Consider the following 13,092-nt stretch of genomic DNA (forward strand, 5'->3'; position numbering starts at 1 on the left):
TTTGGTAGCATGACTTTACATGAGATGAATCCTGTCTGAACTCTGTTCTGCTTCAGGAGGGGTCGGGGGGGGATTAGGCAAACGTGTTACTGTTTCATAAGTTGTCTTACCATCTGGTAGTGGCTGACTTGACTGCATCAAATCCATGTAAAGAAGCTAGTTACGATAGCCCAAAATAGCCTTTTTGGCTATTTGGTGCGCTCCCTTAGCGCAGCAGCAATCTGGTAATTACAAGGCTATCAGTCTGCCCGAGAGGCATTGCACAAAACAAATTAAAAAGCGATTGGATCACTGCTTGCTACTAACTGCCTTGGCTTGAATAAAGAAATGCCAACTGAACTGAAGCCTGTCAACAACAGTGCTTTGTGCTTGTAATCAACAAAACCACCCTGGTTGGTTTGACGAAACGTAGTGGGCTCTAGCCTTGCATCTTCCGATCTTCACCAGACTGAGTCCTTGTAGCGAAACAGTGCATCCCCAACAGTGCATCCCCAACAGTGCATCCCCAAAAAACTCACCCCCCCCCTCCCTCGCCCCTACCAACTCACTCGGAGGGCCCACCGTTGGCACGTGTTGCTAACGAAACTCAGAGGGTGACTCCCAGAAAGTGACGAGGGGATCTATAAATCCTCCAACTTCGGGACACACTTGTGTCTTGAATGAGGCAGTTCAATAGGTAATAAAACAAATGTGAATATCAAATTAACAAATTCCCAGTTTTACAAGCTACAGTGCATTCGGAAAGTAGTCGGACCCCTTGGCCTTTTCCACGTTTTGTTACGTTACAGCCTTAGTCTACAATGGATTAAATAAATACAAATATATCTACACACAATAACCCATAATGACAAAGTGAAAACAGGTTTAGAATTTTTGGCAAATGTATTTAAAAAAATAAAATTAAAATAATTACCTTGTTTTCATAAGTATTCAGACACTGCTATGATACTCGAAATTGAGCTCAGGTGCATCATGTTTCCATTGATCATCCTTGAGATGTTTCTAGAACTTGATTGGAGTCCACCTGTGGTAAATTCAATTGATTTGGACATGACTTCTTCCATTTAAGAATGGAGACCACTGTGGTGTTGGACCTTCACTGCTGCACTAATGTTTTGGTACCTTTCCCTAGAACGGTGCCTGAACAGAATCCTGTCTCGGAGCTCTATGGACAATTCCTTCAACCTCATGGCTTGGTTTTTGCTCTGACATGCACTGTCAACTGTGGGACCTTATATAGTCAGGTGTGTGCCTTTCCAAATCATGTCCAATCAATTGAATATACCACAGTTGGACTCTAATGAAGTTGTAGAAGCATCTCAAGGATGATCAATGGAAACAGGATGCACCTGAGCTCAATTTCGAGTCTCATAGCAAAGGGTCTGAATACTTATGTAAATAAAGCATTTCTGATTTTTTTTATTTCCAAAAACCTGTTTTTGGTTGTAAATTGATGAGGGAAAATGTCATTTAATCCATTTTCGAATAAGGCTGTAACGTAACTGTAACTGTCACGTAACAATGTGGAAAAGGGCAAGGGGTCTGAATGCGCTGTATGTAGCAATGTCACGTTTATTTAATTCAGGAAAAGCCTTAGACTAACGTCTACATTCGCATATTCTCTTAACGAATTAGCCGTGCTCATACCTATGAGAGAGAGGGTAGGGTGTCCAATGAAACATTCATATTTTGACCAATGGGTAAAAAACCAATGGTCCAAACCTCATGTCTTTGTCATAATCCGTTCAAATGTTATTGGAGTTTTTACCCTTGTATGATGGCTAAAATTCAGGTGACTAAATCAATGGAGTCCAGAGAGAAAAAGTAGTTCAAATGAAGGAAAATTGCTCAGCATCGCGTCAGCTTGGCTGGATGCTGTGCGAGAATAAAAGCTACTTTACAGGCTCAACATGTCCAATCGTAAAAGTTGCTGCGAGAAAGCTGCACTGCTCTGTCAACAGAGCTCGGTGCTTATTATCACATGTATTAGGTTACGAAATCGGACTTTTTGGATATACTGGTAATGCAATGGTAGAAAGTCCCCACTTAAAGTTTCAGAACGTGAATAATCATATTTGTCTTGTTTAAAATGCATTTTAAACATCAGTAAGTTGAATTTCATCACCAAAGCGCAATTTCACCCACTCTGGGCAGTTATTTCCCTCTCCTACCCTCTCTGTGCTGCTCACTCCCTGGGTTGTGGTGACATTCACACAGCCGTTTTTGTCTATGTCACTGTGACACTGCGTTATGAGAGACAGCCCTCTTCCCCTCGCCTCCTCCGGTTCTCTTTGTGTCTGCGCAACAATGCCTCATTCAGCCGTACAGCTCTACTGCAGCACGCGGGCGCTCACACATGCACAGCGACCTTAAGCATCAGAGTTGGGTTTAATAATAGAGTTTGTCTGTGTGTTCGGTTCTTTGTCATGTTTTGTTATAGAAATAGTTGGTTCACAGTCAGGAAAAGGGATTACCCTCAATATTAGGACTGGGAATTTCCAGGGACCTCACGATACGATACTTAGGTGCCGATACGATGTGCATTGCCATTTGTTACAGTGATTTTATTGCGATTCGATGTAGTAAACCTATCGCTTACCATATTTCTGCTGCAGAGAGACGAGAACATGAGAGAACGAGTTTTGATCAGTCAGGGAAATTAAAAGGGCTGAAAACAAATTGGCTCCCTATTTAAAAAAAAAAAAAAGGAAGACCGAGAACAATCTATGAAGGGAATATACTGGAGGTTCGGTGCAGGTACCACCCAACTAGCGCAAAAATTATATCCCAATAAGTAACTATTAAAAAAAGAAAAAATATGCATTACTACTCAACATGTAGGCTAGCTACTGTACTTTAACTCTGCTCAGTGTCAGGACTTGTGCACTCTCACACTCCTACTTACTCTGACACACACACACACACACATAAGTCAGACATATGTACACATTACGTAATCCTACTCCCCGTCTGTGCTCTATGCCCCGGCCTGTCTGGATATTAACATATTGCTGTAGGATTAAGGTCACTAGTACCAACGGCAGGCCCGGGGAAGTGAGGATCACTTCCTCCCTCTGCCACCTCCATACTATTTCTATATCTGTCTAATTTCTTCCTATTCCTGTCTTTTGGTTACCAGATATCTATCCATATAGCCGCAAGCAGGTGCTGCACTGATCCATCAGCTTCAACACGACAACGTGGCATTTAACGTGCTTAGGGTTGTGTAATTCTACTTACATTCCCCAAATTCCTTCTGTTTTTTCTGAAATCCTGGTTGGATGATTCCAGATTTCCTGCTTATTCCTTCTTGATGCTGGGAATCTTCCAATCGGAATTTTGGGAAAGTTAACCAGAACTTTCGAACCCTAAAACATGATTAGGTCGAGTAGTTTTATTGTGGCTTCCAGTCAGCGTGGTGCAGAAATACACTTTCAGGACACACCTTAAAAAGTGATTGGAGCCATTTTGAAAACAGAATTGCTTGTGTTTAAACGTTTAAAACATTTCCTGGAAAAATCACTGGTATACCGTAAAGGTCTCCAAGCTGCAGAGCAAGGTTCTTGACCTCGTTCATAACATATCATGTACCCTCAGGTCGGCACAGTCTCTTTCTTTAACTAAACATGAAAACGCTCTCAAAATAGTATTCTGAGCCACATGATATATGTATCAACTATCATGTTGCCATTCACCTGTAGTTGTATGAGCCTGGGAATTGGGCCTATTTTTCCCATCAAGTCAAATACAATTCCACACCATCCTTGGCATTTGTTATTTTATTAGGATAACTATTAGCTGTTGCAAAAGCAGCAGCTACTCTTCCTGGGGTCCACACAGAACATGAAACATGACACAATACTCAACATTAATAGACAAGAATAGCTCAGAATTGGACAGAAAAACAGAAGATTTGTTATTGAAGGCACACACAGCCTACATATCAATACATGCACACAAATGATCTAGGTGAAATAGGGGAGAGGCGTTGTGTCGCGAGGTGTTGCTTTATCTGTTTCTTTGCTGCTTATTTGAGCAATATAAGATGGAAGGTCGTTCCATGCAATAATGGCTCTAAATAATACTGTATGCTTTCTTGAAATTGTTCTGTATTTTTGGACTGTGAAAAGACCCCTGGTGGCATGTCTGTTGGGGTAAGTGTGTGTGTGTGTGTGTGTGTGTGTGTGTGTGTGTGTCAGAGCTGTGTGTAAGTTGACTACGCAAATAATTTGGGATTTAACACGTTCATGTTTCTTATAAAAAGTAACACAGTCAGTCTCTCTTCAACTCTTATCCAAGAGAGACTGGCATGCATAGAATTTACATCAGCCCTCTGATTACAATGAAGAACAAGACATGCCACTCTGTTCTGGGCCAGCTGTAGCTTAACTAGGTCTTTCCTTGCCGCACTGGACCACATGACTGGAGAATAATGAAGATTAGACAAAACGAGAGCCTGCAGAACTTGCTTTTTGGTGTGGTGTCAAAAAAAAAGCAAAGCGTCGCTTACAAGTACACCACTTACAAGTACACCACTTACAAGTACACCACTTACAAGCAGTCCAACATGTGTTGATGATATCTATCTTAGACCATGGAAGGTGGAGCATCACAGAGAACATGGTGTCTTTTGGGGCCATGTAACTGACGTGACAGATTTCCTGTTATGTTCTTTTTGTGCCAACACTGCGCACACACACACACACATGGAGAGAGAGAGGGAGCTTAGTGCATGTTTTTGTCATAATTGGGGCAGCAACAGTCTATGTTAGCATTTGACTCATGCATGCTGGCCAATTAACTGTTCGTTCTCCTATGTTACTTGAATGAGCATATTTAATCTGGGCTCTGAAGTGTATTTTGTGCTCTTTCTCCCTCCTTCCTCTCCTCTCTCTCTCGGGTAATAGTCACAGAGCACCGTCACCCATGCCACCCGCTCTCTGTGCTGTTACTGTCGCCATAACAACCAGAGCCTGGACGCTCTCTCTCTCTGTCTCTCTCCCCCTTTCTCTTTCTCAAAGCCGTGAGCATACTTGTTTTTCTCCCTCTCTCTGTATACCTGTTTTGTCTTCCTGACCAACCCTTTTGCTACGATACCTTCACAACGCTCCCACGGGAAGTTCCGTTCAAACTTCTCTCCTCTTTCTTTGCTCCCATCCCTCTCCCCGTCTGCCTTTTAGTTCCCTTGTGTTGGTGTGAGTGCTCAGCTCTGTGAGGTGTGCCCATTTCCCCCTGTGCTGTGGCCCTCCTTCCCTGTCTGTGTACCCTGAACCCAGTCCCCCAGAATGTTTTATGCAACCAGGCCCGGGCCCAGATCCATAGTTTTAAATTTGTTTCACTACCTACTCACCCAGCTGAGACATACCGTTCAAAACAACACCAACAGCCACACGTTGAGGCAGTGGAAATGTACAGGTAGGGTGGCAGCGGAGGTCAGACAGACACAAAAGGTTTGCCAGAAACAAAGTATAGAGTGACTGGCTGTGTGAAGCAGGGGGACAGGCTTGCAGGCATGGAGGGAGAGGAGCAAACGAGCAGAGTGTACAGGCATCCCCACCCCCTGGTTCCCGTGGAGCAGCACGGAGCTGCAGCAGATGCACCACAGTCCAGTGAACAACAGGAGCCATTGGTTAAACATTTGACTTTGAAACAAATAGTCGAGGGTGGCTGAGAGCAGCTGAAAATATCCTGTTGACGAGACCAGGTGGAGGCTCTGTACAAGGTGTTTATATATTGTGAGGCCATGGATGTGCAAATTGTTCAGACAAGCGCACACGCGTGTAAGTCCTCTGCATTATTCGGTGGCAGATTTGTTTCATTTAAACGCCCCAAAAGACTCTTTCACAAGCACTAGTTGGGCTTTTCATAATTGCAGAAAGCACACCCAGAGCTGGTTCCTCGGCCCAGCAGCAGCTCCTGTTTTTGGTGTGTGTGTGTGTGAGAGCCCTGGATACTGGGTGAGCAGATGGAAACAGGAGGGATGGGGGACTGGAGACACAGACTGGCAGGGCAGGTACTACAAAGGCTGTGTCACGCTGTCACTGTCACGAAATAGCTGCTCCCCATCAATAAATATGGCTGTTTTATGTGCGTGTGCTCAATGTTTTGCACTTGTCATCAGGGCTCTATATTAAACATTGTCATTGGTAGCAGTGGTTCTCCCAATTTATAAAAGTTAGGAGGACGACATAACATTTAGCAGCACCAGAAAATATTGTTTTAATCGATTGAGGAATATCCTAATTGGTGCTATAGCTACTTCTGAGGCACATGTTGTGCTCTCGAAACTAGTATGTGACCCTGTAAATATATATATGTTGACGCAAATACCAGTCGTTTGTGTACTATTAGGTTTCTACATAGTGAAAAGCACAATCTTCCATAAAAATGTTAAGTCTATTTAAGAACATCATTAGTAGGTGAAGACATGCGAGACATCTGTTATTCATTCATTGCTATGATCATTGATCTCCTGAAGAAGCTATCCCTTTTCCTTTCTTCCTGTGCCCCCAAACGTTCCGATGTGGCCTCCGAGCAAAGTTACCAGGTCGTTAACTAGCTAGCTAACGTGACTGAACAAGGCGTAAACAAATGGCCCATTTCGGAAAAAATGTAATATGGCCAGCCAATCTGCCGTAGAAAGAACAAATGTTGCGTCTGTAATACGGGTCATCTCTTTTGAACTGTTTGTGTTAGAAACAAGCCGTTGTCGCTGTAGTAATGGCACAACCATGATGCTAATGACTGTGCGCAACAACAACAAAAATCTCTAAAGCACTGAAGTCGAATCGTTACTATTATTATCTCGTGCTCCTATATGAAACATCCAGGTTGTAGAGCAAAATATTGAGGTGCAAATGCAATCCAAAATGGTCCCACATTAGAGCCCTGTTACACACGTGTGTGTGTGTGGTTCTTTAATGTGTCTGTTGGGAGGAAATAGTAGGGAAGTCTGTTTTGTACAGCAGTAAACAAATCCAGCACATTGTTTTGTCCCTGCTTTCCTTTTGCTATGTCACTCAACGGGTACATTCTGACTTGGATTGAAATGTTGTTTATAAGTGTCAATTACTCAGTCCATGCCTCCCTTTCATTTGCTGAGACTGATTGTGTAAACAGAGGGAAATGTGAGCTAAAAGACTTGCGCAAAGTCAAGGCGTGTCTATGGAAATGTGTGTTAGTGTTGCTACTCTTTGGGACGTGAGGAAATACACTCAAAAACAATGTTTGGGTATTTTTTTTGTCATTAGTCCACTGTTGATACAGTCCCAACATGTTTTGCATGTCAGCGGTCAAGTTTTCAAGATATTGGACTTTCAAGATGAAAGATGTCACCAGCCCACATCATATGAAAATAACAAAAGATAGTTTTTGGGTGATATATTATCAAGCTAGCAACCTTCACAGGGCTGGTTCTACCTTTTCTTTCCTCTCCTCCTTCCTCTCTTGTTTCTAGCTCTTTCTTCCACAAGGTGGGGACTGGAGTGTAAAGATGTGGGTTACTGTTTGCAGCCTCCACGTGTGTGTGTGTGTGTGTGTGTGTGTTGGAAATTGATCTGGGTAAGCTGGATGGGTTTGTGTGTTTGAAAGGGTCCCGTGATTGAAGTCCGCTGCATTGTTTTGAACTTCCCCTTTTCCTTCCTTATTCCCTCGTTCCCCCTGTCTGAATGAACTCTCTTACCTCTGTTACCTAAGGCAGCCTTGCTAAGGGGGAGGTGTCTGCTGACGACATACTGACACTACCGGTGGAAGGGGGGTTTGTGACTGGCAGGCAGGGCCGGGCTGCTTTCAGCGCCTCATCGTTTTATAATGGTCCCAATAGCCTTCTGTCCTTTGTGGCGGTGGCCCTGGTTACAGAACCATGCTCTCTATTCTTTGTGAGACTGGGGCAGCATGGCAGAGGCAGAGTCGAGCTGACACGGATACTCTGGCTTGACAAGAGGACAGACATGAAACCCATTCCAGAGTAGGAGTATATCATCGTTCATACAGAGATGATGGGTAAGTATCTACATTCTGAGTAAGGGGGAGTCTGGCTCGAGCAAGAGCTGAATGGCAGTGGAGAGGTTTTATCATATTGTCAGGTTTTGGTATACGTTTTATGTTTTCCACTTAGTCTTTGAGAGTTTCTCTATGCTTGAGCATCTTTTGGACTTTCTTTCCAACCTTCAATAGTCTATATATGTGTGCATAGACACACCCCCACCCCCACCCCCCACTAGGGGCCCGGCTCCAGCATGACTGCTTATGTAAGGAGTTTTTAGTAGTTTCCTGATTGCTGTGAGCCTGACTCACAACTCACATTGCCAGCCGCTCACAGGTTCAGTAAGTCAGTCTGTAAGTCAGTAGGAAAAACATCTCATCAGATAAACAGATAGCGACAGAGACAAAGGTAAACAAGAAGATCGGTTCTGCCTTACAGCTTTGAGGCGGACTTTTTCAACTAGAGGAAGTGTGTTAGTGAGTTCGGGAGCAGACAGCAGTACTTGGACTCAGACCACCTATTTCCTCACCATCAGAGCAGGAGAACGGAGAGGGAGACTACTCAGAGAGGGGCAAACTGCACGCCCACTACACGTTCTCTGGACACCCCTCACACCCCTCACGGAGACGAAGCATGCTGCTGCTGGAAGAGTCGGAGACCTTTACAGGTAGGCGATCCCCTGAACCCCGCTGCCACACTGACCCTTCTCTGTGCGAGCGTGACTGACCCTTATGACCGCAGCAAGTCGGGGTGATGTCTGAGGAGGACACTTCGAATGAATAAATGATGACCCGGAAAAAGAGGTGTGAATGGATTATTTGTTGTGAGTGAGAAATGGTGATGATTTAACAAGGGTGTTTTTACATTGTGGTTACTGTCTGTGAATTCGAGTTGTTTTGTAAGTGTGCGCACCAGCGTTGTGTAACGCTCCCTACTTATGCATTAGTTTGACACCCGCTAGCCTTTCATTCTCTTTCTTTTCACTCTCATATTGTTCCCTGTTGGGGAGCACTTCGTTTGTTTGATCTGGGGGCTATTTGATTGACTGTTTCTATGGTAACCTAAACAAGTGGGAGGATTGGTGTTAGATTAAACTGGTAGTAGTCTGGCTGGGTGCAGCATTAGGAGCAACACATGGTCAACTACAACAACCATGTTTTTATACATGACAGCCCACATCATACAGGGATGTGGCCACGTTGTTTCTATACGATTGGGATTACTGGTAGCCTGTGGTTCGGTCTCGTTATCCTCTTCTTTCTGTCCATTCCTCTGGTTTTGGTAGTTGATTGGATGGACAGTTGTGTTGTGATCCCAGTGGGGCCACCTCTAGATGGTCATGGGGGAATTTTCCATTAGGGTATGAACATTTTAAACGAAAATGGGATAAATCCCTGACTGAAAAATATACAGTACCAGTCAAAAGTTTGGAGACGCCTACTCATTCCAGGGTTTTTCTTTTTCTATGTCGTAGAATAATAGCAAAGACATAAACAGTGAAATAACATATATGGAATCATGTAGTAACCAAAAACGTGTTAAACAAATCAAAATATATTTGCGATTCTTTAAAGTAGCCACCCTTTGCCTTGTTGACAGCTTTGTACAGGCTTGGCATTCTCTCAACCAGCTTCTCCTGGAATGCTTTTTCCAACAGTCTTGAAGGAGTTCCCACATATGCTGAGCACTTGTTGGCTGCTTTTCCTTCACTCTGCAGTCCAACTCATCCCAAACCATCTCATTTGGGTTGAGGTTAGGTGATTGTGGAGGCCAGGTCATCTGATACAGCACTCATCACTCTCCTCCTTGGTCAAATAGCCCTTAAACGGCCTGGAGGTGTGTTGGGTCATTGTCCTGTTGAAAAGCAAATGATAGTCCCACTAAGCGCAAAACAGATGGGATGTTGCTGCGGAATGCTGTGGTAGCCATGCTGGTTAAGCATTCCTTGAATAAATTTACTGTTTCACCTTGAATAAATAGCACCATCACACCTCCTCCATGCTTCACGGTGGGAACCACACATGCGGACATCATCCGTTCACTCACTCTGTGTCTCACAAAGACACTGCGGTTGGAACCAAAAATCTCAAATTTGGACTCATCAGACCAAAGGACAGATTTCCACTGGTCTAATGTCCAAAATGTTCAAATGATTGGGTGACCCAGTTGGTGCAATGGGCAGAGCGTGCTGTGGTGTGTAGGGGGGCTATGGAAAGTCACTGGGGTGGTTAGGTGTGATTTAATTTGGGTTTCCATTAAAGTGAGGAAAAACACTTCTGATCTGTGATATGCTAAGTGAATAACGTGATGCGCCTCAGCTTGTAAAATTTGATTTTGATTTATAAGGGCGGGTCAAGTTTACCGTTGAAGCTGCTTCACTCAACTCTGCCTCACGACCCATCACTACGGTGTTTAGTTAGCTTCTTAGCTACCTGTAAAAAACATTAGGGGTATTTGCCTTAGCTTATTTAGCTAGCTCGAACCAGCTAATCTGCCACTGCCAAGATGGATATCAGAAATTGGCTTCGTCAAGCACCCAAACCAAGCCAAAGGAAAGGAGAGCAATGAGCAGCAGCACCAAACTGCCCGAGGCCACCGCCAAGCCCAGCAGCGACGAGTGCAGAGCCTGCCCACCCTTCCACAAGCACCACTAGGATAATGGCGCCACAGCCCCCTCCACTTCCGACTTTTCCTGACGATCTTGGAACAGAGGAGCCAGCCCAGATTTGCCTAGAATCCTATCCTAGCCGCAGGTTTTCTGTCGGAAAACATTCATTTAATAGCAACTGGCTCATAGGAAGATGAGAAACGTTCGGTCTCTGAGGGTTGTTTCCTATGGAAGCAATTGTTGTTGAAATTGCTGCACTCACACACACACACACACACACACACCCTGTTTTAGGGGAAGGGCTGTCATACCTTGTTGATGGCAATAGAACATATGGTTTTGTTTGTGAACACCGAATCTAAATTGTACAAATCAGCCTGTTTTGTCGGTGGTTTATGATTGGGTGTGTACATGATTAGGTGAATGATGAGGTGGGTTTGTGTGTACGGGACGCGCAGTTCTTGGGATTATGTAACAGCCAGAGGCTGCCGTTACATAAGCTTCCCTCTACCTTCGTCCATGATCATTGCACTGGTGGCCTGTGTGTGTGTGTGTGTCAACAGGAGTAAGAAATGGAGACAGAAAATGGGTCATCCTCCTGTGCTTCCTTGCCACGGGGTGGTAAGCGCAGGGAGAGGGGCAGAACCCGTTGAGCTCATAGATTTCAATACAGCCTATTGACCACTTTCTTAGCCCTCCTTTGTTCACAGCTGCAGTACTCCGAGATCTTCCAAGTTGGCACATCTTGACCTTTCTCACGTCGAACTTACACAGGAAGCCTTCTATTAGGTTGATACTGATTTGTGTCTTTTGTGAATAATCTCCTCCGGCTCACATGGTCCGTGTGTAATTTATACCCACTTGAGAGTTAATCAAGCGTATTGCAATTTCTTGGTTAGTGCCTGTCTGGTAAAACCTTTGGCCAGATGTGTAACTGATGACGACCTCCTGAAAAGTTGGCCTGTATTGACGCTTCCAGCCGTCTTCCTGCTCTGTGCCCTGTAGTCGCTCAGGGAATATGTGTTGCTGCTGTGATGCTGCGCACAGGGTCTTCTCTCTGGTTTTTGTAGTAAAACTCACTCGTGCGCTGGATTGAGAGTAATCTATAATCTCTTTTAACTGACGTAGATGGAGAGAGGGAGACCGCTCTCGTAGGGCCATTTTTTTTTCTCCTCCTTTCTCAGTGGGTCAGTTCACTCACCCTTTTTAAAAATGTGTGTGTGTGTGAATTAAATTCTCAGTGTAAAAACAAATGACTCTCCATTTGTATCTTTTCCCTAATCAGACCTGGTCTTGTTCTTTTCGGTTCCTAGTAGACCAAAAGGCGTCCTCCAGTCAGAAGCACTGTGTTAGTTTATCTAATTCTGGTTTGGTGGTTTGTGGGACCTGCAGTGTTAGTCATTTATATTCTGCGGCGTGTTCTCGCTCTGGTAAATGGGGGGGGGGGGGTGTATCGATAGTTGCATTGACTCCCAAGTATTGATTTGTAAAAAATAAAAAATAAATTGCTAGGTAGTGCTAGTCGCTTATTTTTCATCCTATATATTGTTCTCCATCTTTTTAAATAGTGAACATGTTTTCAGCACTTTTATTTCCATGACTGATCAAAACAAATTTCCTCTTGTCTCTCTAGAGCAGACATATAGTGAGCAATATGTTTGGAACATCAAAATCACAGTATCGAATCGCAATACATATAGAATAAATATTGAGAATCACAATGCATATAGTACGGGCACCTAAGTGTCTTGATAATATCGTATCGTTAGGTCCCTGGAAGTTCCCAGCCCTAGTTTCAACTGTTTCTCAACTCCTCACATGTTTTATCGATGGCAACACATATTTGATCTACCGTAAAACTTCAGTTAATAAAAAAAATCACTGACTACAACTGGCGCTTATTAAAGACAGGCTTCTATTTGAGCCAGGCATGTATTTATTTACTTGCCTTTTTCTGGTCCACCTCAGACAAACGTTGAAGACGTCATTATCTCACTCGTTTTGGATCAATTCCAAAATGCCTGGCTGTTGCCTTGCCAGAATTTTGCTCTGCGAATTTGATCACTGCTAGCTTGCGTTTGATGTCACCATGGCTAGCAACGATGATGGATTCCAATGTTGTTGTTTTTTAAATTTTATGCAGATGACTGTGGGAATATCAAAGATGTGTCCATGGTAACCTTGTAAACAATTACATTTAGATCCAGTGTTTATTTGAAACGGGTGTTTCTTTGCTGGAATGATGCCCGGCTGTTAAATGGCAAAGGTGGCGATTTGAAGTTCTACTGTGTACCAACACCTACTTTCAGGGGCTTGATGTTTTGATTAGTTGCCGAAGTTGAGTCAAGTGTGGTAGAATAGATCAAATAGACTTTGTGAAATGACTGGGTTGAGAAACGCTGGGTTAAAAAGTGATTGGTGAAGAGAAAGTGTTACTCTTTCGAGACCAATCATTGTCTGAGTGGCACATACAAGGGAGATCATGACAACCTTGAGCCAC

The 13,092-nt window shown here is 43.8% G+C and overlaps 1 protein-coding gene across 3 annotated transcripts in view; it reads left to right on the top strand.

Annotated features, from left to right (window-relative positions):
* LOC135504566 (helicase ARIP4-like) overlaps window positions 1-13,092 on the top strand; it is a 65,518-nt gene that overhangs the window by 27,066 nt on the left and 25,360 nt on the right. Inside the window, exon 1 of one of the 3 annotated variants that reach the window (XM_064923273.1) lies at window positions 8,282-8,651. The exons of the other annotated variants lie outside the window; for them this stretch is intronic. Within the exon in view, the coding sequence (XP_064779345.1) occupies window positions 8,618-8,651 (34 nt within the window). The 5' untranslated portion in view covers window positions 8,282-8,617. Of the gene's footprint in view, window positions 1-8,281; window positions 8,652-13,092 lie in introns of those variants that run through there. 3 annotated transcript variants of the gene reach the window in all.

Source organism: Oncorhynchus masou, chromosome 18 (genome assembly GCF_036934945.1).
Source record: "Oncorhynchus masou masou isolate Uvic2021 chromosome 18, UVic_Omas_1.1, whole genome shotgun sequence".
Classification (NCBI taxonomy): Eukaryota; Metazoa; Chordata; class Actinopteri; order Salmoniformes; family Salmonidae; genus Oncorhynchus; species Oncorhynchus masou.